At 42.8% G+C, this 24,073-nt stretch overlaps 1 protein-coding gene across 1 annotated transcript; it reads right to left on the reverse strand.

The window, feature by feature from the left end:
* Positions 1 to 11,209: 11,209 nt before the first annotated feature.
* On the reverse strand, positions 11,210 to 23,389 carry LOC138769048 (L-amino-acid oxidase-like). The gene is made up of 7 exons (XM_069947217.1): positions 23,344 to 23,389; positions 22,976 to 23,190; positions 20,976 to 21,085; positions 19,248 to 19,449; positions 18,893 to 18,961; positions 15,164 to 15,297; positions 11,210 to 12,274 (listed from the first exon to the last, which is right to left on the reverse strand). The coding sequence occupies exons 1-7, from the start codon at positions 23,354 to 23,356 to the stop codon at positions 11,503 to 11,505; spliced, it is 1,515 nt and encodes a 504-aa protein (XP_069803318.1). The 5' UTR covers positions 23,357 to 23,389; the 3' UTR covers positions 11,210 to 11,502.
* Positions 23,390 to 24,073: the final 684 nt, after the last annotated feature.

A 24,073-nucleotide genomic window follows, 5' to 3' on the forward strand; every position in this document is an offset into this window, starting at 1 on the left:
AAATAAATAAAATTGTGTGTGAACATAGCCTGAGATTGCAACAGGAAGAAGGGAAACTTTGGACCAAGAAGGGAAAGTCATGGAATTATGGAAATCACAGGATCTACAGACTTTTCAATGATTAAAAAAGGAAACAAAGTATTCAAGACATCTACATTTAGGTCGTGTTCACACATGGCAAGAACATCGCCGTTGTTTTACATGTTTACCCAGCCGCTACTGCAGTATGAACATCACTTCATTTGAATTGGAATGCGGGCATGTTCGGGTGTGCCCGCACTCCAATTAGCCATAGAACACAATGTAAAGTACAGCCAGAAGCTGTACTTTACACTGTGAGAACAACCTATCTTGTACGGCAGCTGTTCACTGAATGGAGGCCGCACAAAATAGACATGGCAGTTGTTTTGTGCAGCCACATAGAACAACGTCCATAGTGTAGACAGTGTGTATACACTACAGCTGTTGTTCTATAGAATCTAATGTAAAGCCACACTATCAATAAACAGATGTCTCACATGTGGTAGATAAGTTTGATGACTCTGCAGGCAATAGTAGAAAACCTATAGGATCAGCTGACCATGTAGCGGCTCGTAACACTGTTTCCCAGAACCTCAATGATCTGAGGTGTAGCACAGTGGCATAGTACCATGGAGGCTATCTATGCTATCTATGACTCACAGCACCCACCAGCCCTGCCAGTCTCTCTTGTAGCCGTAGGCCGAATTGCATCTCTAGCCACAAGAGGGTCCCCCGACGCACATACTCACATAACCCAAGAGAACTGATTGCCACGGGTAGCCACCGTCTCATGAGGGTGGAAAAATTATAGAACAATCATGTAGGAACGTTCACAAAGAAGTACATGCAAATAAAATAAATGTAAGTATAAGCCAACTAAGACAGGTCCGATACAGGCCTCCCCTTACCCTGCTCCAATGTGTCCAGAAAAACTGCCACTGGGAAACTACCACACAGAAAAATATGACAGCAAGTGCATAAAACTACTTAGGGTGCCTTCACACCTACCGTATCGCAGCAGAAAATCCACTGCGGATCCGCAGCGGATTTGTAAGTGCGGATTTGATGCTGTGTTCATTCATTTAGTTAAATCTGCTGCAGATCCGCAGCGGATTTTCTGCTGCGATACGGTAGGTGTGAAGGCACCCATAAAATATATCCAATGTCTGTCTCATCGCCTCACCCAATGCACGTTTCGCGTTGCTTTCTCAAGGTTTCTTTCTCTGTTATTGGATTTTTCTTTCAATTGTAACAAGTCGAGTCTAATGCTGGGTTTACACGGAACGATTATCGCGCGAATTTGCACGATAACGATCGAATTCGAACGATAATCGTACGTGTAAACGCAGCGAACGATCGAACGACGAGCGAGAAATCGTTCATTTTGATCTTTTAACTTGTTCTTAAATCGTCATTCGTCGTTCGCAAAAAATTCGCCAATCGTTCCATGTAAACAGTTGTCGCGAAAGTCCGGCTGCCCGCAGCCCGGCCCCCCGCTCACCCGCAGCTCGTCCCCCCCCCCCTAATCTGCAGCCCCCTGCGCCGGCTCGATCGCCGCCGTCGCCGATCCGATCGAACCCTGCCAGGCCGGGCTGCGGGCGCACGATCTTAAAACGATCGCAAAACGATCTTTTCAAATCCATTTCTGGCTTTGGCTTCAAATCTTTGGCAGATAATCTGTCGGATAATCTTTCTGTGTAAATGGACCCTTAGGGGCCGCTGGTCATCGCCAGAGCTCACCGCAAAGCAGGATCGCAACCCCTGGTTTAACTTGCTAGCGGTGAAGGGCTAGAAGTAATGTAAACAGGTCAGCTGGCAGGAACACAGCAGGTACATTGGACAGGACTCACAGGTAGGAACCACAGGGCAGGAGTCACAGGCAGAAATCATGGGCAACAAAGCTGGGACCACAATGCTTAGGGTAGACTTGCAAGGGCTCCAACAAGGGAGCCAAGTGATAGCCAGTTTATATAGGGAAAGGCTGCAGCCAATTAAGGGGGAACTGACCCTTAAAACCTAGAGAACGCTAAGCCCCAATAAATGGAACTTGGAGTCTGGGGAGAAAGTGCAGCTGCAGCCTGGAGCATGGGTCGTCACCACAGCTGTGACAGTAACCCCCCCCACCCACCGCCCACCCCCCATTTCTTGTCTTTAGGAATCTTCTAAGCAGATTACGGTTCAGGAAATTATTTTCAGGCTCCCAGGATCTTTCCTTAGGACCAAAGCCCTTCCAGTCCACCAAAAAGACGCGTTTCCCCTTAACTGACTTCATAGCCAGGGTGTCTTTAACAGTGTAGATGTCAGAGGTTGCTGAGCAGGAGAGATGGAGTTACTTGAGAAGCGGTTATGAATCACTGGCTTTAGGAGGGAGACATGGAAAGAATTCAGGATACGCATGGTGGGAGGCAGATAGAGTTTGTAGGCAACAAGGTTGATGCATTTCAGCCTAGTAAATAACGAAGATATTTTCCCAGGACCTGACTGACTATCTCGATTTGCCCGTTGGTCTGAGGCTGGTAGGCTGAAGAAATATCTAGCTTCACCTGGAGTTGGGAACAGAGTGCATGCCAAAACATGGAAATGAACTGAGGTCTCCGATCAGAAACAATATGCCGTGGTAGTCCATGCAGCTGGAAGATGTGCTGGAGGAAGAGACTGACAAGGCCAGAAGCAGAAGGCAAACCAGGAAGGGGTACAAAATGGGACATTTTAGAAAAATGGTATGTGACCACCCAAATGATGGTGTTGCCTGCTAAAGGAGGAAGGTTGGTGACAAAGTCCATAACTATATGCGCCCAAGAGTGATCTGGAATGGGCAGAGGCTGGAGTAGACTCGCTATTTTAAACAGAAAGCCTTGTTTTGGGCACAGGTGGTGCAGGAGGCCACGTAGTCCTTGGTATCCCTGCAAGGACTAGGCCACCAGTAATCCTGGGAGATCAACTACTTCATTTTATGAATTCCAGGATGCCAGACCACCAAAGAAGCATGACCCCATTTCAGAATTCTCCTGAGCTCTGGGCGCACATAAGTCTTGCCAGGGGGAACATTCTGTAGAAACAAGGTGGCCACGGGAATTACGGTAAGCATTCAAGGGGAATGATATGGCGAGGGGTGTCCTCTTGACCAAGAACATCAGAGGCCCGTGAGAGAGAGTGAGCCTTCAAGTTCTTCTCCACTGGTGAAAAGCGTATGATGAAGTTTAGCCTGGAGAAGAAGACAGACAAACTGTACTCTTTAGTAATTAGGAACAGCACCGTCAAGCCCTCCCCTGAAACACGCTCTCCATTCCAACTTCCAAGAAGCAGATCTTTTCAGGCAGATGAAATAGGTATTAATCTATGTGGGGTGCTCAGCTACTAGTATACAGTCTCTCACATTCATAATATCGTAAAAAGAAAGTTAGCGGCACTCACTACTTTGTAGCAGTTCTATCGTTCCGTTATTGAAAAAACAACAACAAGATATAAAGACATACAAAAAACAACAAGACATAAAATCGCAGGTGAGCCAGTGTTAGCCAAAATGTGTTACCGGTTACAGCTGTTTCACACCCTTTCCGGCGCTTCTTCAGACCTGAGGTCCGTAGAAGCGCCGGAAGAAGTGTGTAACAGAAATCAACTTTTACCATATCCACAGGAACAGGCACGATGATCACAGACTATGCAGACAGGCACCTTTATTGTTTTATCTATAGTAAGTTATGACAGGTGTAGATAATACAGTTCCACACAAGCACTGTCACTGCTTGTCTCTATAGAAGACTTAAAAACAAACACATCCACATCTCCCTATCCACTTGTACAATCTGTGCGGTTACCAGTGTCGGACTGGGATACCTGGGGCCCACCAGAGGAAATGATCCTTGGGGCCCACCAAAGAAGAATCGGTAAAAAGCGACATACTGACCCGGCCCTATCGTGGATTCATCTGGATCTGCGACAACTACCTTGTGAATGACATGTTTTCAGTCAAACTATAACTCTCAGAATACCCTACACTTATGAAGTTTTAATAAAGGGTATGTTGGGAGTTGTAGCTTCAGACAGAACAAACCTTTAACAATTGATTGTTGTGCAGAAGCTTCTGGTGGTGTAATCTGTTACAACCATCAGCCCTCAAGGTCCAGCACTATATGTCTCTAGAGTGGCAGTTCATATGTACTACAACTCCCAGCATATCCTGAGGGATGCAGACTATCAGTAAATGCTGGGAGTTGTAAACCTTTCAGCTGTTGTACCTGGAGGATTCTTGGTGTATTGTACACTGAATGCTTTGTGGGAGATCAGAATACATAGTAATGTGGGGGCTCAGTGTGTGGAAGTGATCCCAGAACTGCACTTATATATATTATCACCATACTGTACCTCTCAACATACCATCACACTGTTACTGACCATATCATCCATCATCATACTACTACTCCTTCATCCTCCTGCACCTCCATCATCATACTACTACTCCTTCATCCTCCTGCACCTCCATCATCATACTACTACTCCTTCATCCTCCTGCACCTCCATCATCATACTACTACTACCTCCTTCATCCTACTGCACCTCCATCATCATACTACTACCCCTCTCATCCTCCTGCTCCTCCATCATCATACTACTACCCCTCTCATCCTCCTGCTCCTCCATCATCATACTACTACCTCCTTCATCATCCTCCTGCCCTTCCATCATCATACTACTACCCCTTCATCCTCCTGCTCCTCCATCATCATACTACTACCCCTCTCGTCGTCCTGCTCCTCCATCATCATACTACTACCTCCTTCTTCATCCTCCTGCACCTCCAAGATCATACTACTACCCCTTCATCATCATCATACTACTACCCATTCATCTTTCTGCCCCTCCATCATCATACTACGCCCTTTATCATCATACTACTACCCCCTTCAACCTCCTGCCCCTCCATCATATTACTACCCATCCATCATCCTCCTACCCCATCATACTACTACCCCCTTCATCCCCCTGCCCCTCCATCATATTACTACCCCTCCATCATCCTCCTTCCCCCTTCATCCTCCTGCTCTTCCATCATCATAGTAGTACCCCCTCATCCTTTTGCCCCTCATCAGCATACCAGTACCTCCCTTATCATTCTCCTGCCCCTCCATCTGTATTTAAAACAAAAAACAGCTATACTTACCTCACCTGTATGGTTCCCATAGTGCCCCAGCGACTCCTCTCCCTACTCTGCTTGAGTGAGATCGCAAATACCGGAAGGGGGTGGGGCTTCCCGCAGCGGGGGGCGGAGCTTCCCAGGACATGGTTCTGCCTGACTCTGAGTAGACAGCCCCGGCAAATCCATGTATTGCTGCAGCTGGGGGCCAACTGAGGACAGGCAGCATCATCCTATGGCTGTCTGGGGGCCCCAGCTGCTGGACTGGGAGTAGGAGTGGGGGAGGGGCCCACCAGAGGATCCTCCGGTCCTCCGGTGGCCCAGTCCGACACTGACGGTTACCTTAGGAAGAGACTGGAGACTCCAGCTTTGGTAGCTTTTTTCATTATCCGTTTATCATCTGGGGTTGTCTGTGTGAACCTGAACATTGCCTCAGCCACCATCTCTGGTAGTTCTACGTCTTTGAATGTCTTTCTTATTGGTTTGCCCAGGAACCCAACAAAATCGCTAATTTGCCAATTAGTCCTAAATTGTGGTGCGATCCGAAAGTGTGCTTGGAATTCATATAGACATCTGCAAAAAGTTACCTTCAACCATCTTATATGTCTCAGTGAGTGTCTACACCTCCACCTTCTGGCAGGAGTGATTGCTGCAGTAACACCTCATTCTGCATGGAGGTCACCGTATATCCAGTCTTGTATAATTCATCTTTGTAAAACCTGGGATTATCTACAATAAAACCTTTTATTAATATTTGTTTGTTTTTGTTTTTTTTCATCTATCAGAATTTTAATTTCTGACCAGTTTTACCAAATAAATATCTTTAGGGTACGTTCACACATACCGGATCCGCAGCTGATTTTCTGCTGTGGATCTGCAGCAGATTTCATTTAATTAACTGAACACAGCATCAAATCTGCATAATCAAATCTGCTGCGGATCCTGTAGGTGTGAACGCACCCTAAGTCAACAAAAATAAAAGTTTGTGCAGTATTTTAAAATCATCCACTTAATTCTTTCTCCCCCTTTTTAAACTTGGCCTTTAGGTACAGTATATAATAACACAGCCAAGTATAAAATTATATACCGTATTTTCCGGCATATAAGGCGACTGGGCGTATAAGACAACCCCTGACTTTTAAGAAGATTGTCAGGGGTTCGCCTTATATGCCGGAAATGTTAACCCCTGCCTGACTGCAGCCCTGCAGCCCTTAACTGCAGCTAAATAAAAAAAAATAATAATTAAAAAAAAAAAAACATTTAACTCACATAGTTCACGGCCTCAATTCCTAACATTTAAATTGAATCCTTTTAAGTAATAACTTAGTTTACCAGTGTTGATTATTTCTCAAATGGATTAGTGTTTTATTCTGTTTTACTATTATCATTGCAGGACTCAAAATAAATGTTACACACGGCTAGTCTCATATTTACTTTCTTTTGCCAGAACTCAATTAAAAGACACTTTAAAAGAATATATATATATATATATATATATATATATATATATATATATATATATATATATACAATCTTTTATAATTGTAAGCAGCTTCATAAAGAACAGAAAACATATACATATTCTTCCAGATATAAAACCTAACTGCGGTATATCAACTAAAACCAATAAATTCTTTCATATTTTGCTGAGAGATAACAGGAATTCTTCTTTTTAAAGGGCAACTTCAGCAATATATCCCCCTGGCAATAAAATACATTACAAAGTTATAAAACCTTGTAATGTGTTTTAATTACTGGTCTGGATCCTCTTCCTATGTCTCCCCTTCCTGGAAGTATCAAAAAGTATACTTACCTGCTCACTGTCGACCACATTCTTCAGCCGCCGCCATTTTGTGTCAACATCATCCTCTGTAGAGGGAGGCTGGCCTAACTAGCATCGCCAGGTGACTGACAGTAGGCTCGGCTCCGATTGGCTGAGCAAGCTGCAAGCCATCCGAACTGATGAACGGAGGGTTGGGAGTTTTGAATCATCGAACAAGGGAGTAAAGAAGAACAGAAGACGGTAATCACAGCACAGCGGGGTCTCGGGAGGGAGGAATTTCGAGTAGTGACAGACACTACAGTCAGGGGAAGTATAAAGATTAGCTTTGGGGGCTTTTTTCTTCCCCGCCAGAGTTGTCCTTTAATCAAAAATCTGCTTGTTATGAATATACATTCCCTCAAATTTCCTCTGTGCAGTATCCTTGTAAAAGACATAGTCAAAAATAACAGAAGGATCAATAACATTTACAATAATTAACTAGATGTGCATTTCCAGGGAAATACACCGTACTTGAAAAGAGCTCCCCTTTAACAGTGACATCCCTTTAAGAGAAACTTTAACCCTTGATACCTTCCCTTTAAGAGCAACTTTGGCACTGTCTCTTTAAGAGCAACGTACCGTCCCTTTAAGAACAATTTTGGTAAGTTTCTTTTAGAGCAACTTTGGTGCCAACCTTTTAAGAGCAACATATTGACTGTCCCTTTAAGAGCAGCTTATGTATTGTCCCTTTAAGAGCAGCTTATCTACTGTCCCTTTAAAACCAACTTAAGTAACACCTCTTGAAGAGCAACTTTAGTGCCGTCCCTTTAAGAATGACTTTGGTACCATTCCTTTTAAGAATAACTTTGGTACTGTCCCTTTAAGTGCAACTTTGGTACAGTCCTATAAGAGTGACTTTGGTACATCCCTTTAAGAGCGACTTTGGTACCGCCCCTTTAAGAGTGACTTTGGTACCATCATTTTAAGAGCTAAATCGAAAGTATGGTACAAAGGGATAAAAGTTGTTCTTAAAGGGACAGGGCCAAATTAGCTCTCAAAGGGGCGGTAACAAAGTCGCTCTAAAAGGAATGATACCAAAGTCACTCTTAAAGGGACTGTATGAAAGTTGCTCTTAAACGGGTGGTACAAAAGTCGCTCTTAAAGGAGCGGTACCAAAGTCGCTCTTAAAAGGGCGTACCAAAGTCACTCTTAAAGGGACAGGGCCAAATTAGCTCTTAAAGGGCCAGAGCCAAATGAGCTCTTAAAGTGATGGTGCCAAAGTCACTCTTAAAGGGGTGGTACCGAAGTCGCTCTTAAATGCATGATACCAAAGCACCCCTTACCCCCGCACTCACCCGCTCCTAACAGTCAGCCCATTGAATAGGGCCTTAACCTGTAGCCCTTTGTTCATTCTCTATCTCAGCAAATAAGGTGGTGTCACTGACAGTGATTCAGTAATTCTACTTTCATCTCCCTGAACTTAGGGAGAGTTGTATCTTATAGTTTTCTCTTTTGGGGAACAGGATGGACAAAACCTTTTTTAGGTACAGCTAGCCTTACAGTTTTGGCACATCCCTTGTTAGCAATATCAACACCCTTACAACGATATAGCAACACGTTTTGTTTTTTCCTTCTTTCCTCTTCAGCCTCATCGTCCCATTTAAGTTGGAAAGAGGGTCAACCTTTGTTAGGTAGTGATTCTGTGTAAAATCAACTGTTCGTTTGCTCATGGCCACCAATGTATTACGTTGGCCATCTAAGGCCAGGAACAATGTAACAGTGCGCAGCTTTCACACCATATCCTGAAGTTTAAAGTCCCTTATAGTAACAATAGGTCACAAAAGTGACCAGATTCTTGGGACAAGGGCTTTTATTATGTGGTCAGGTGTCTGGCCGGAAAGCCATGTAACACACAGCACAGGGGTGTTTATAGGTAAGATAATTAATTTTCTGACCTCCTTATCTTGCAGTCTCTTCCCTCGTATGTGTCAGACCGGTGTGAATGCTTTCAATGCAGCTGCTTCTCCGGACTATCTCGCTCCTTGCCCCGCGTTGGGCGCTAAATCAAATGGGTGCACCTTAAAGAGGACCTGTCACCCCCCGTGCCGGGGTGACAGGCTCCCAACCCCCCGTTACAGCCCCCTATACTCATCTGGTCCCGCCGGGTCCCGCTTCCTGATCCGGTCGGGTCACGGAGATATGAGCGCCCGAAGCCCGGTGCTCGCGCTCACTGGAGAGTCCGACGCTCATAGAGAATGACGGAGCATCGGACTCCCCATTCATTCTCTATGAGCGTCGGACTCTCCTGTGAGCGTGCGCGCTGGGCTTCAGACGCTCATATCTGCGTGACCCGACCGGATCAGGAAGCGGGACCCGGATCAGGTGAGTATAGGGGGCTGTAACGGGGGTCGGGAGCCTGTCACCCCGGCACGGGGGGTGACAGGTCTCCTTTAAGAGTACTGTCATATTGAATGTCTGTTGCAAATTAACAGTTAAAAGTATTAACTCGAGTGAATGAAGAAGAATCAAACACTCTGACATGGTTTCTGGTCAAAGTGGATCTCGTTTATTTAAAGATGGCGGAATATATATCCATGGGTGTTCCTCTACAAAGGCTTGTGTGAGTACTTCATTGGCCAAGGTACAAAAAGAGTTACTTGCAAAGTACTAGTGTCTACTTTATAGCAATGAAAGTTTTATATAAAGGAAAGGGTTTTTTTTGTTTTTTTTTAATGTAACATTAAACATTTACACGAACATCCCTAGACTTAGTGGTATGTCCATAGTGGCAATAGTAGTGGTTTGAATGACTGGGACCCTAAAATTATAGGTGCCTCTTAACAGGGTCATCTACAAATTTGTGGTCGGTTGTGGAAACCCCCACTGATCATTAAAATGAGTAGGGAGAGGTGCATGCTGACAGTGTTCCCTCCATATTTTGTGCGAGTGACAGTAAGTCTATGGAGTCAGTCTACTCACATGAACACCAAGCAGGAAGTGAATGCGCCTAGTGAGTGACTTTCTCCGCTCATTCTAGGGGTCTCAACTCTCAGATTGAAAGTCCTTAGGACATGGCAAACATTATTTTGAAATGACAGTAACACTTTACTAATATGAAGCCTTTGCTGCAGGGGTGTCCTCAGTAGTCTGTGTCAGGATAAATTACTGTAGCTGGAATAGGAGACGGACTTACCATCATAATGGTTTGTTCAGTTTTCATCAAAGTTAATTAAAACAAACCTAAAATTGGTTGACGGACATAGGACATCTATTTAAAGGGAATCTGTTAGCTGCAAATCATGTTCAAAACTGCTGACACTGTAAGGCAGCATTCACACGATCTGTCAAGTTGGACAAATTTACAGCCCATTGCTTTGTATAGGGCTATTCACATGTTCAAGGTTTTGAAGGATCTCCAATCCGTTCCGTTTAAAAATAGGACCTGTCATTACTTGGAACGGAGGCACGGAACGAATTCCCCATAGAAATCAATGAGATCCGTATTTTTCATCTGGGAAAAATACGGATGTGATGTAATCAATGTAATTTAAAATGCTTTAAACAGATCCGTGAAAAACACGGATACGGAAGCAAAAAGGATGACAACATGGATGGTTTTGCACAGATCACGGAGATAGCTAGCAGACCACAATCACGGACCAGGAAAAACACTGAACATGTGAATGCAGCGGTTGAGGAGACCTTGTCCCCCCTCCCTGCAAACAGTTGCAGCAGTTTAAACATGATGGTTTGATGCAATTAGAGATGAGCAAACCGGGTTCGGGTTCGAGTCGATCCGAACCCGAACGTTCAGTATTTGATTAGCTGGGGCTGCAGAATTTGGATAAAGCTCTAAGGTTGTCTGGAAAACATGGATACAGCCAATGACTATATCCATGATTTCCACAAAGCCTTAGGGCTTTATCCAACTTCAGCAGCCACCGCTAATCAAATGCCGAAAGTTCGGGTTCGGATGGACTCGAGCATGCTCCAGGTTCGCTCATCTCTAGATGCAATGCATTGTCCTAAGGCTATAATTAACAAGAATGCCTATGAAAAACGAGAGGCACTAAAGAAATTTTAAAAAATTTGGGCCAGTTGGCTTGACACCCTGGGCTTGGCACCTTTGTTACTTACGTGAAAAAGGACCACCCCCTATTGGTAACTTAGTGTTTGTTGTGGGAAGGACGTTGGGGGTTGAGGCTAATATTGTTGGCTTTTTGGGTCATGCTGTTTATGTAATTGTGGTAGACACCAAGAAGACATTAAGACATTTCTTAGGATGAACGGTTTATTGAAATTTCTTATCACTAAAGAACCTGTGGTGGTCTAAGCTCCATTCATTTGGACCATGTGGGTCTGGGTCTCATTGATGTAAAACAAATGCCAATATGTGACCATACTGCCATCATTGGAGTGAAGCCCAAAACTGTGACTTTCCATCACCCAATCCATATGTATTTATTATATGATAACTGAATATATGCATCTTCTTATATCATAGGATAAACAAGTGACTAAATATTATTTACTGATCTTGAAAACATAGAATTTATATCATTTCTTCATGTTTGGGGGACACATTCTATAAACTCGCTCTTCTATGAACGCTCTTTGCTGCCTTCAGACCAGTCTTTATAGCCGTGTCGATCCAGCCATGAGGAAGTGACGTGTGCTCCCCAGCAAAGTAAATTCTACCTTCTGGTTTGTTCAATGCTTCATTTATATCGCCATACTGATAGGGTGTAAAAAAGGCAAATGCTCCCATGGTATATGGATCCAGACTCCACTTCTTCACCACATATTTGGGGCAGAGTTTTTTCAGCTCTTCCTTTGGTCTCTTATGGATGATGGACAAGTCTTCTAGCAAAATATCAACACAATCCTCATCACTTAGCGATAGGAAGAACACTGAGCTGTCTTCGTAAGTGTATGAGGCCAGGAGGACACCTCTTCCATTGGTGAAGTTATGACTCGGATAGTAGATGTTACGGGATGGTCGATCGGTAGAGCTCCTTCCTCCGACTATCCCATCCTTCTCCCAGAATCTCTCATTACAGCTCAGATGAATCTTTGTGGAACTTGCATAATGAATGACACTGAGAGCATTGTACTTGTCATTACTCAATGGAGGACTGAAGTCTATACGTCTGGTGGTCCCAGCGCTGGAGGTGACGATGACGTAGTCTGCAGATATGTTGGTGAGAGCAGAGGACTTGTTTTGCCGGTACTGGACAACCACAGATTTCTCCTTCCTTGTGATTTTAACTACAGTAGAATTTAATTTGATGACATTTCCAAGGGAGCGTGAGAAAGCTAAAGGCAACTGGTCAAAGCCTCCTGTGATCTCATCCATCCTTGTGAGACAAAAGGACAATATTAGTAAAATACGCCAAATAAATTTAGCATAGCTAAACAATATATATACTGCATTAATAGAATAAAATTCAAGTTTCCCCCATCATTCTACACTAAGTACCCCATAATAAAAATGTGATAATAGAACTTTTAACATTTTTGCGAATTTTTTGGAAAGAAAAAATTTAAAAGTTGCATGGACATAAGTATTCAGGCCCTTTGCTGTGACATTCTGCTCCGGGGCTTCCATTTCTTGTGATCATCTCTGAGACGTTTCTGCACCTTGATTGGAGTCACTTGTGATAAATTCAGGTGATTGGAGAGGATTGGGAAAGTCACACCCTCTCTATATAAGGTCTCACAGCTCACAATGCAGATCAGAGAAAAAAAAACATGAGAAGGAAAGAGCTGCCTGTAGAGCTCAGAGACAGGATTGTGTGGAGGCACAAATCCAAAAATACTAAAAAATATTCTGCTGCAGTACAGTGGCCTCCATCGGCAAAAGGCGGATCGGCAGCCTTTTCACTGGCTGGAATGCTCTGATTGGCTGAGCAAGCTGGAAGCATGTGATGTGATCCAGCGAATGAAAAGACATGTGCAACATTAGCCTTTTCGCTCCCATTCATGCTGGAGGAACTTGGAAGTACAGAAAATTCAAAGATGCGGATTGGGCTGACGGGGACCGGGGACAGCGAGAATTTCGAATGGAGATCAACTCAGGAGGGATGGTGAGTATACGATCTGTGTCTGTTAGTGTTTTTTTTTTCTGCCGCCGGAGTTGTCCTTTAAGGATTCTTAGACTGGGAGAAACCAGATTCTCTGGTCTGATGAAACCAAGGTTAAACATTTTGGCCTCAGTCCATGCCCCCATTAACCAGAGCATACCCCGAACAGATACAATGTTTGCAAAGGACTGTATCTAGTCTACCAATAGACAGTGGTACCTTGGTTCTCAAACTTAATTGGTTCTGGAAGGTTGAGAACAGAGCAGTTTGATAACCGAGCAGTGTCTTCCAATAGGAAATAATGTAAATGTGTTTAATTGGTTCCAGCACCGACCAATAATATCATTTTTTCCAGGACTTCTTCAGCCACTGGTAACCAAACGCACTGAATTTTTTTTGTGACTGTCCCAATGCAATAAGCCACCATTCCCTAACATAATGTGCATTGCACAAGCAGAGTCACCATGTAGCTATAACCTTGGACTGGTTTCACACAAAATAAAGGCCCTATTACACGGAGCGATAATCTGCCGAATCAGCCTTTTTGGGCAGCGTATCGCTCTGGGTAATAAAGACACTATTGGGTGATTCCTGTCTTTCAACATGTTAAAAAATCATCAGCTGCTGACCGCACGTCGGTACGTGTAATAGTGATGCGTGGCGGAAAAAAAGAGATGCGGTAAAGTGGTGCTGTGCTCAGAATAACACACCTCTTTCTCCCATCTGGCCGCCCTTGTATCCTACCAGTATTACTGTACCTCCTTCTCTGTTTCTCAGATCTGACTGCTGTCTGATGTATTTTATTAATTTTTATTTGCTGTGCGTTTTAAGAGGGGTAGTCTCATATCCCAAACTCTATATATAATAACTGGAAAAGTTGGGGGTCGTCTTATACACCCAGTCGTCTTATATGCCGGAAAATACGATAGTTGAGCTGTGTAATAGGTTCTGTAAGCGAGTGCTGATCTAGCAGATCGGTGCTCGCTTATCCAGAATATCGGGCCAAGTAATACGACCCTAAGTATCATGTCTGACGGAAACCAGGCACTGATCATCACCTGCCCTATACCATCCCTCCAGTGAAGCATGATGGAGGCAGCCTCATGTTGTGGGAGAACAAAGAGACTGGTCCGGGATGATGAAAAGCTAAATGTAAAGTACAAAGCTAAAATACAGAAATATTCTTAATCAAAACCTGATCTAGAGTGCTCTGGACCTTAGACTGAGCTAAAGATTCACTTTCCAGCAATGACTCTAAGCACACGAAAACAGTGGTGACTCCTTGAATGCTCTTGAGTAGCCCAGTGTGAGCCCTGACTTGGACCAAAGATTGAATCAAAGATTTCTAGTGAGACCTTACAGTGACGTCCACCAACAATCCCCATCCAAACCGACAGAGCTAGAGAGGATCTACAGAGGAGATAATTCCCAAATCCATGTGGTAAACCTTGCTACCGCACACCCAAGAAGACTGGAGGCTGAAATTGCTGCCAGAGTACTCAGTTAGGGGGCATTCACACTAATGAAGAAGTTCCCGCAGATTCCTCTGCTTGCCCCTACGCTCTCTCGCATCTCCGTCCGTCCCATAGACTCCATTCTATGGTCAGGCGGATTCCACCATCTGCCCAAAGAATAGACATGTCAATTCTTTAGGTGGACGTCGGAATCCACCTGACCGCAGGATGTTCTTCGCATGGATTCCGTAATCTGACCACACATCCTAAAGGCTTTGAATTCTTACCGCAATGCAAGATTTTAGTTTTTCTTTAATAATTTTGCATTCTTAGATTTCTACCATTCTGTTGTCTTTTGATATTATGGGGTATTGAGTGCAGAATGATGGGGAAAACTTGATTTCTTTTGATTTCAGCCTAACAGAATGTAATAGTTCACTATGTTCACTCTGTGACTTTAATATCATTATGAAAACATGATAAATGATACAATTTAATGGCGATCATGTGTAAAGCTGGTGGTTATACCAGGGTCATTCTGGTAATTACTAGTGTATGGTCGTACTGTAGCCATTATTTTATTTTATTTATTTTCTGGCTCTACAATATGGTAGGTACTAATATATGAACATTGTAGTGATCTCTATTATGTGGTCTCTATGTGGATTGATACTACAACATGGAATAGTATTGTTGCTATTGACTGTACCTGGTGGTGTTAAAGATTGAATCGTCCACTATTGACTCCAAAAAGGAAATGTGAAATTCACCATTTAATCCCATGTAGTGTCCAATCATTTGAAGAGCTCCTGCGCTTAAGCTTCCTTCCTCCACCAAGAAAGACTGTGTATACAAAGGAGAAGATACAGAATAATGTAAAATGTTTGAGAGAACTCTCCATGTTTTCCAAGAATGCCTCTATGGTGTAAGAGCTGATTAAACAGTCCGACACTTTTTATATCCTTTCTAAGACATGTGTTCTATGAGTGATGGCATGCTCAGTCCACCATACTCCATATGCAAAGTCTACCCTTGGGTGGGTTCACATGTACCAGATCGCAGTGAATTTAACGCTGCGAGTTCTGCAGCAAAATCTGCTGGGATCCTGTTTCCTGTCATCCTGTATGGGCTTACATACTAGCAGCGGATGTGAGTATGAAAAGCCCTGTCCCCCTTAACCCACCGCTACCCAGTTAATAAATTGCCCGTCCTCGGTCCGCCCTGCTCCTGTGGCTCACGGCTACCTGGCATCCCGCTTAGCCAATCAGTGTGCTGCCTTATACTAGGAGTTAAAGGGTTTTTTCAGGATTACAAAAAACATAGCTGCTTTCTTGCAAAAATAGCGCCACCCCTGTCCTGAGGTTGTATGTAGTATTGCAATTCAGCTCCTTTGACTTTAATGGAACTAAGCTACAAAACAGCACCCAAGAAGTGGCCAGGCATGGTGCTGGTTCTGAAAGAAAGCGGCTATGTTTTTCTAAGCCTGGACAACCCCTTTAAAATCAGGTTCCTAGAAAAAGTAAGGTACAAGACAAAGAGCAGCGCCACCTCTACATTAGGTTCATAAAACATAGTCTATAATTGTTCTAATTGTTCTCTCAAATATTCCTTGAACACACTAGACATACGGCACACCTCATCCTCATCTTACCTTACGTTTCTATTCCCAGACATCATTCTGGGGAAGTAAGGGGTGTGTCTAACTGGTTAAGTACATAGGTGCAAATCATATCAGAATAATTATAATGCACACGCACGTACACACGCACGCATGTTCATCATGTGCCTTGATACACTTATGTCATATGATTATAAAATATAAAAAAATACACAGTATAGTCTCATAAGGGGAAAGCAGTGATGATTTTCTCATTTTGAAACCACTCATACTAAAATGCATTAAAGGGGTACTCCAGAATTAGAAAAAACACAGCTACTTTCTTGGAAAAATGGCGCCACCCGTGGCCCCCTGACCGTGATGTAGCAGGAAGCAGTGCAAAAGTCTTACAAGGTCTGGGAGCCTTTGACTCGATACTGCTGGTGCATGGAGACAGGTAAGTATACATTTTTTATTATTTTCCCCCTACCCCCTGCCTGTATTTTTTTGTTTTTGCTCCTTTAGGATAACAGGCAAAGAGTTTAAAGTGTACCTGTCATGATGGCCCACTACTGGCCCCGAAGAGACTTCCTCTGTTAATTCAGAAGTCTGGGCCTCCTTGGCTGCGAACAAACCAAGAGACCATGAATTCGATCCAATTACGGTCGCATCATGACGTGTTCGTAGTCATGAAGACCCAAAATTCCAGATTAACAGAGGTAATTTCCACTGATCCGGCAGCCGGCCATCGTGACAGGCATACTTTAATTGGGTTTAAAGAATGAATACCTCCTCCCTGCTTCCTTATCTCTGGATATTTTTGGATTATCATATTACACATTGTACATGTTTTTAAGATGTCACACATAATTTATGTGGTATTTATTAGATTATTTGAAAACTAACGGCTATAAATAGTTACGTTAATCAGCACCCCCGAGGCCGGGGAGGTTATACCCAGGGCCAGGTGTGTCACGTTACATACCCAGGGCCAGGTGTGTCACCTCTTCTTTGTTGTCTATTGTGCTCAAGGAGGTTTTATAGACTATATATATATACACTCACCGGCCACTTTATTAGGTACACCTGTCCAACTGCACGTTACCACGTTAATTTCTAATCAGCCAATCACATGGCGGCAACTCAGTGCATTTAGGCATGTAGACATGGTCAAGACAATCTCCTGCAGTTCAAACCGAGCATCAGTATGGGGAAGAAAGGTGATTTGAGTGCCTTTGAACGTGGCATGGTTGTTGGTGCCAGAAGGGCTGGTCTGAGTATTTCAGAAACTGCTGATCTACAGGGATTTTCACGCACAACCATCTCTAGGGTTTACAGAGAATGGTCCGAAAAAGAAAAAACATCCAGTGAGCGGCAGTTCTGTGGGCGGAAATGCCTTGTTGATGCCAGATGTCAGAGGAGAATGGGCAGACTGGTTCGAGCTGATAGAAAGGCAACAGTGACTCAAATAGCCAACTGTTACAACCAAGGTAGGCAGAAGAGCATCTCTGAACGCACAGTACGGCCAACTTTGAGGCAGATGGGCTACAGCAGCAGAAGACCACACCGGGTGCCACTCCTTTCAGCTAAGAACAGGAAACTGAGGCTACAATTTGCACAAGCTCAAGAAATTGGACAGTAGAAGATTGGAAAAACGTTGCCTGGTCTGATGAGTCTCGATTTCTGCTGCGACATTCGGATGGTAGGGTCAGAATTTGGCGTCAACAACATGAAAGCATGGATCCATCCTGCCTTGTATCAACGGTTCAGGCTGGTGGTGGTGGTGTCATGGTGTGGGGAATATTTTCTTGGCACTTTTTGGGCCCCTTGGTACCAATTGAGCATCGTTGCAACGCCACAGCCTACCTGAGTATTGTTGCTGACCATGTCCATCCCTTTATGACCACAATGTACCCAACATCTGATGGCTACTTTCAGCAGGATAATGCGCCATGTCATAAAGCTAGAATCATCTCAGACTGGTTTCTTGAACATGACAATGAGTTCACTGTACTCAAATGGCCTCCACAGTCACCAGATCTCAATCCAATAGAGCATCTTTGGGATGTGGTGGAACGGGAGATTCGCATCATGGATGTGCAGCCGACAAATCTGCGGCAACTATGTGATGCCATCATGTCAATATGGACCAAAATCTCTGAGGAAGCTTCCAGCACCTTGTTGAATCTATGCCACGAAGAATTGAGGCAGTTCTGAAGGCAAAAGGGGGTCCAACCCGTTACTAGCATGGTGTACCTAATAAAGTGGCCGGTGAGTGTATATATATATATATATATATATATATATAATAAAGCTAAAGTACAGGCAGTGCTGCTCTGTGTCTTGTGCCCTAGGACCTCAGTGGAAGAGCGTGATCTTTGTGTTCAATGAAATTCGCTGAGTGCAAGGAGTCAAATCAAAATTTAGAAAGAGAAATGTGTATATATATATATATATATATATATATATATATATATATATATATATATATATTGAATGTGGACCCTTTACACTTGAGATGTCGAATGGCAGTTGCCTTCTGAGGCTATGTATTACACACATCTATGCACTGGTTGGCTATCTAGTGGTGATTCTCTGAGTAAAGTGTGATTCTACATGTCCTGTGCTGCTCTGTACTGTACCTAGAATTTTGGTCTCAACATACAATATTTTCTACATACAATAGTTGTCCTGGAACCAATATATATATATATATATATATATATATATATATATATATAGGAACACTGTATCCTGTGGATATGCTAGTAATAGTCAAGTTGGGAGCTATTTAAAATTAGAATATAATATAATTTACTATAAATACAATCACAACTTTACCATCTCAGAAGCTTTGTCAAATCCGTCTAATATTGTCGAGCATTTTCTGCTGTTTGTTTCTTTCAAGTACTGAGGAAAAAGAAAAAAAATCTAAATACTGTATATATCTTAATATAAAAAGAAGAAAAAGAGTGACATATACAGCCTAGTTTATTTCTTCACATTGTCACAAATCCCTTTCAGCCATTTCATGTAAAATCAATGGTAATGTCCTTTAGACACCAATAGTTTTTTGTGACCAACAAATCTTATTTGTGTGATTAAACATCTCTCCCCAGCACTGCTGCTCATAGCCCTTTGGATAATAGATATGTAGTGAGATAATATTACACACACCTCTATATACGCTATATACCTTGTACACGGCTTTATAATACAGATCAGTAATAGATTTCCCCTTCTCTTCAGCCTTTAGATTATATCCGAACAGATTTGGGGTCTCTTTGGCCTCTCCGTGTCCACGTCTGATATTATTGAAGAAATAGAAGGCGTTGTTGTCAAATGTAATAAAAGGGTTTAATTTCAGCCCAAACTGCCTGATGTATTCCCGTACGATCCTGCAAAGAGCAATGGAAATGTTATCCATATGTCATCTATACATTTTACATGCATTATACATTCACCATATGGAAGCACTGAACCTCAGACAGTGTATATCCAGTACTGGACCAAGGTTAGGGTGGTGGTGTATTCGTTCCAGTCTGACACAGTGCTCTCTGCTGCCACCTCTGTCCATGTCAGGAACTGCCCAGAGCAAGAGAAGTTTTCTATAGGGATTTGCTGCTGATCTGGTCAGTTCCTGACATGGACAGAGGTGGCGGCAGAAAGCACTGTGTCAGACTGGAAAGAATACACCACTTTCTGCAGGACATACAGCAGCTGATAAGTACTGGAAGCCTTGTGAATTTTTTTTTTTTTTTTTAAAGCGATTTACTAATTTGTAAAAATTTCTGACAGCAGCTGATTTGAAAACACATTTTTTTATTTTAAGCCAAATGGCAGCAGTGCCTGTCAAGCTGATTTTCAGAGTGCACAGCTTAGAGGGAATGGTGGTCAGTATACCAGTGACAGGAATAAATCTAGAAGTATTACATTGTATTATAAAAGATATCAATGGATTGAATGGTCAAGCCCAATTGTAGGACTAGAATTTGTAAAAAGAAAATAAAGCTGTAAATCTGTCAAAATGGAGGCATTCGGAAAAAAATTGTCATGTGACTTTTAATACATCAACAAAACCGAAAAAACCTAAAAAAAAAATTGAAGATTTGGTAGCAGTATCACTTTAAGTTGTTAATCAACCAGAGGTACAAGGAATAAACACAGAAGAAAACTAAAGCTGCCCCCAAAAATAGTGACACTATTATAATAATAGTCACATGAAGCAGGTGACCGGTGACAGTCCATACACCAAAGATATCAAACATATTCAGGTAAGTAATATATTGGACTCGTAATATAATATAATGTAGTCAGCGATGTGTGATCACGGCTAAGGTGCTCTCAACAAAGCATTCACTTTAAGTTTTGCACATGGATAGAATAGCGCCAGCGCAGGGAAGCCAGAGCCACTGTCCTTTTTTTGAACCACAGCCCGGTTCCCGCATACGGCACCATTCTATTCCGGCACCGGCTTGGGGTAAAGCACTGTAAGCAGGCCGGCTCACCCCCAGTAGGAGGAAACCCCCGCTCTACTATGACACGGTTCAATTTGAATGCAGGGAGCCACATAATAGGGGGGGGGGGGGGGGGGTTCCTGCCACTGGGGATGGACCAGCCCCCCACCAGTGCTTCACCCCCACACAGTACCCGGTAATAGAACGGTGCCATATGCTTCTCCTCGCCGGCGCCGTTCTATCCATGTGCAGAACTTAAAGCGAATATACTGATGGTACTTTCACTTAAAGGCATCCAATATGATAAATAGAAGACATATTGGAAGATCCGGCCAGGATCCCATAGCAGTAAAGGCAGTGCTCCACACTGTACAAAGTACGGCCGTTGTTGCCGATGGCAACAACGGCCGTACTTTTACGTAGTGTGAATATAGCCTAATAAAAAATAATGTTCTGATCATTGTTACCTGTGAGATGGTGGCAGACGCATTGGTCCTAAATCTGCGTACCAGCCTTCTGGATCTCGGTAGGTGAGAACACGACCTCCAACTCTTTTATTGGCTTCTAGTATAGTTACCTAAGATGGAGGAAGCTTAGATTATCCATAAACACCTTGCTATTTCTGTATAGGGGTAAGACAGTTCAGTATGATCATGATGGCTGTCGGATGGACTGTGGGTTTCCTCAAGCAGTCTGACCTATGAATCCAGAATTTTATGTGCCTAGACAGTCTCCAAATGGCAGGGCTGCTTGTCTGCTCTCCTGCTCATTCACCCCCCTCAGTCACTCCCATTATAGGTTATCAATGGACTCAGCAAACCCATCTTCATGTTCCTACTCTGCAATATAGATGGCTTTGCCTGATAATGCACAGATAAGAAGTGAGGGGGGGAGGCTTTTTTGCCTAATGAAACCCATTACAGAGTTTCTTAAAGGGGTTGTCCAGCAAAAATCTTAACTGGTGTAAGAATAAAAGACGATGTGTGAACCTAGCCTTACACTTTAACCCCTTAGCGACCCATGACGTATCTGACGGGGTGTTCAGAGAGATCAGTGCTTTGTATATACAAGTCCCCCAGGGGGACTTCTAGTTACAGTAAAAATAAAAGTAAAAAATGTTTTTTTATCAATAAAAAATCCCCTCCCCTCTTAAAAGTCCAAATCACCCCCCTTTTCCCATTTTATAAATATAAATAAATAAACAAATAAATAAACATATTTAGTATCGCCGCGCGCGTAATCGCCCGAACTATTAATTTATCACATTCCTGATCTCGCACGGTAAACGGCGTAAGCGCAAAAAAATTCCAAAGTGCAAAATTGCGCATTTTTGGTCGCATCAAATCCAGAAAAAATTTAATAAAAAGTGATCAAAAAGTCGTATATGCGCAATCAAGGTACCGATAGAAAGAACGCATGATGGCGCAAAAAATGACACCTGACACAGCCCCATAGACCAAAGGATAAAAGCGTTATAAGCCTGGGAATGGAGCGATTTTAAGGAACATATATTTGTTAACAATAGTTTGAATTTTTTACAGGCCATCAGATAATATAAAAGTTATACATGTTATATATCGTTGTAATCGTAACGATTCGAGGAACATGCATAACAAGTCAGTATTACCATAGGGTGAACGGCGTAAATGCAAAACTCCCCGAAATCAAAACAAATTCCTTTTTTTAAAACATAAAGTGGAAAAAGCAAAAGTGCAAAAACGAAAATTGGCTTTGACTTTAAGGGGTTAAGGATATTAATCTGTATAGTCTGAAGGAAAGAAGAGAAAGGGAGGACATGATCGGAACCTTTAAATATGTTAAAGGACGAAATAACGTTCAGGAGGGAGGTGTTTTAAATAAGAAACTGAACACAAGAACAAGAGGACACAGTGAGAGGTTAGTTGGGTGAAATGTCAGAAACACCACAAGAAAATATTACTTTCCTGAAAGAGTAGTAGATGCTTGGAACAAAATTCCAGTAGATGTGGTTGGTAAATCTACAATAACTGAATGTAAACCTGCCTGGTATATACATATATCTATCCTAAGATAATAATAAAGGAAATCTTCTATGTTTCTATAAATGTAGACAACTTCATAAGATATACGCCATTTGTCTCCCATAATAATCTCAGTCCCCTGACTCTCTGAAAATACAGAACCCCAGATCCTCTTAGAAGCTATGGACCACCAGACTGTCTAAATAAATATAGATTCCAGGAAAGACCTATAAATATGGAGTAGACCACCCCTTAATACATACCCCAGACTGGATGTCCAGCCAATACCTTATATCCTATTGTTCATGCAGTGGTGTCCAGAAAGGAACAGAAGTGTGGGAATAGGAAGAGGTGAGTGTATTTGCCTTCTACTTCAGCAGAGATAATAATAATAATAATAATAATAATAATAATAATAATAATAATGATAATGATAATAATAATAATAATAGAAACCCAAGACTTACTTGGTGCCCGGCATCCTGCAAAGTTTTGGCCGCAGAGAGTCCTGCCATCCCAGCACCAACAACCACTATGTGTTTACCATTACGTGTCTTGGAAGATGGCAACCCATTTTTGGCAATGTTCAATAAGTCTTCATAGTCGGGATCTTTCAGGCACTCCTGGAGCAGATCACTCCGGCTACTACCGAATACTGCCCAGAAGAGTAAGGAGACGAGAACTGTGTGTGCAGATCAGAAGAGACAGATACATGTCATGATAACCTATAGTAACTATACAAACATCAGCAAACACACCTTCAAGTAAATGGAAATACTACGAAAAATTCCTCATAGAGAGGTACAAACCAACTAATTTAAATTATTCTACTTACTAAGGTTATCCATGTCCAACCTCTGTAGCCCGAAGATTCTACTTTCTTGCTGTACCAGTTTCTTATATAGAGTCCACAACACGGCTACCTAGAGGGAGTGACGTCTGGCAGGTGCCACCTACCAGGGCAATAAAAGTGAGAACATATTTAAGGATAATATACATCATGTCAACAGAATTTTAATAACAGGTTTTATTCAATTCTAATCTGGATTCAAGAACCACCCGGCCAAAGTGACACGGCAGGGAGGATCCATCTCTCCGTAACTGTAGGAGCACTAAAGTGGTGTTCAACGTGCTGGATATATAATGGTATATTTCCATAGTTATAACATCTCTGAAGAACAATACCATATATATTTACACTCATCAACAATGGAACTGCAACACCAAGGAGGGATCTGTTGCTACCAGCTCTCATTGCAATTGCCAACCAAAGTCCCCCAGATGTCCTTGTGGTACACAAGTTCGATGACTCTATAGGCCATGGTAGCACGTTTTAGCCACATAAGCCGCTCACAGTAATACAACAACATGTGGCTTGGCATTGTCATGTTGAAAAAACGGCTCCCGAGACACTTTAGAGAAATGGCCGCACCACTGGTTTCATAGTAAAATAGTAAATAAAGTTGAAAGAAGACAAGAGTCCATCTGGTTCAACCTAGAGAAACCCTACTGTGTTGATCCAGAGGAAGGCAAAAGGCCACATAAGGCAGATGACAATTGCCCCA

Source organism: Dendropsophus ebraccatus, chromosome 12, assembly GCF_027789765.1.
Source record: "Dendropsophus ebraccatus isolate aDenEbr1 chromosome 12, aDenEbr1.pat, whole genome shotgun sequence".
NCBI classification, from domain to species: domain Eukaryota; kingdom Metazoa; phylum Chordata; class Amphibia; order Anura; family Hylidae; genus Dendropsophus; species Dendropsophus ebraccatus.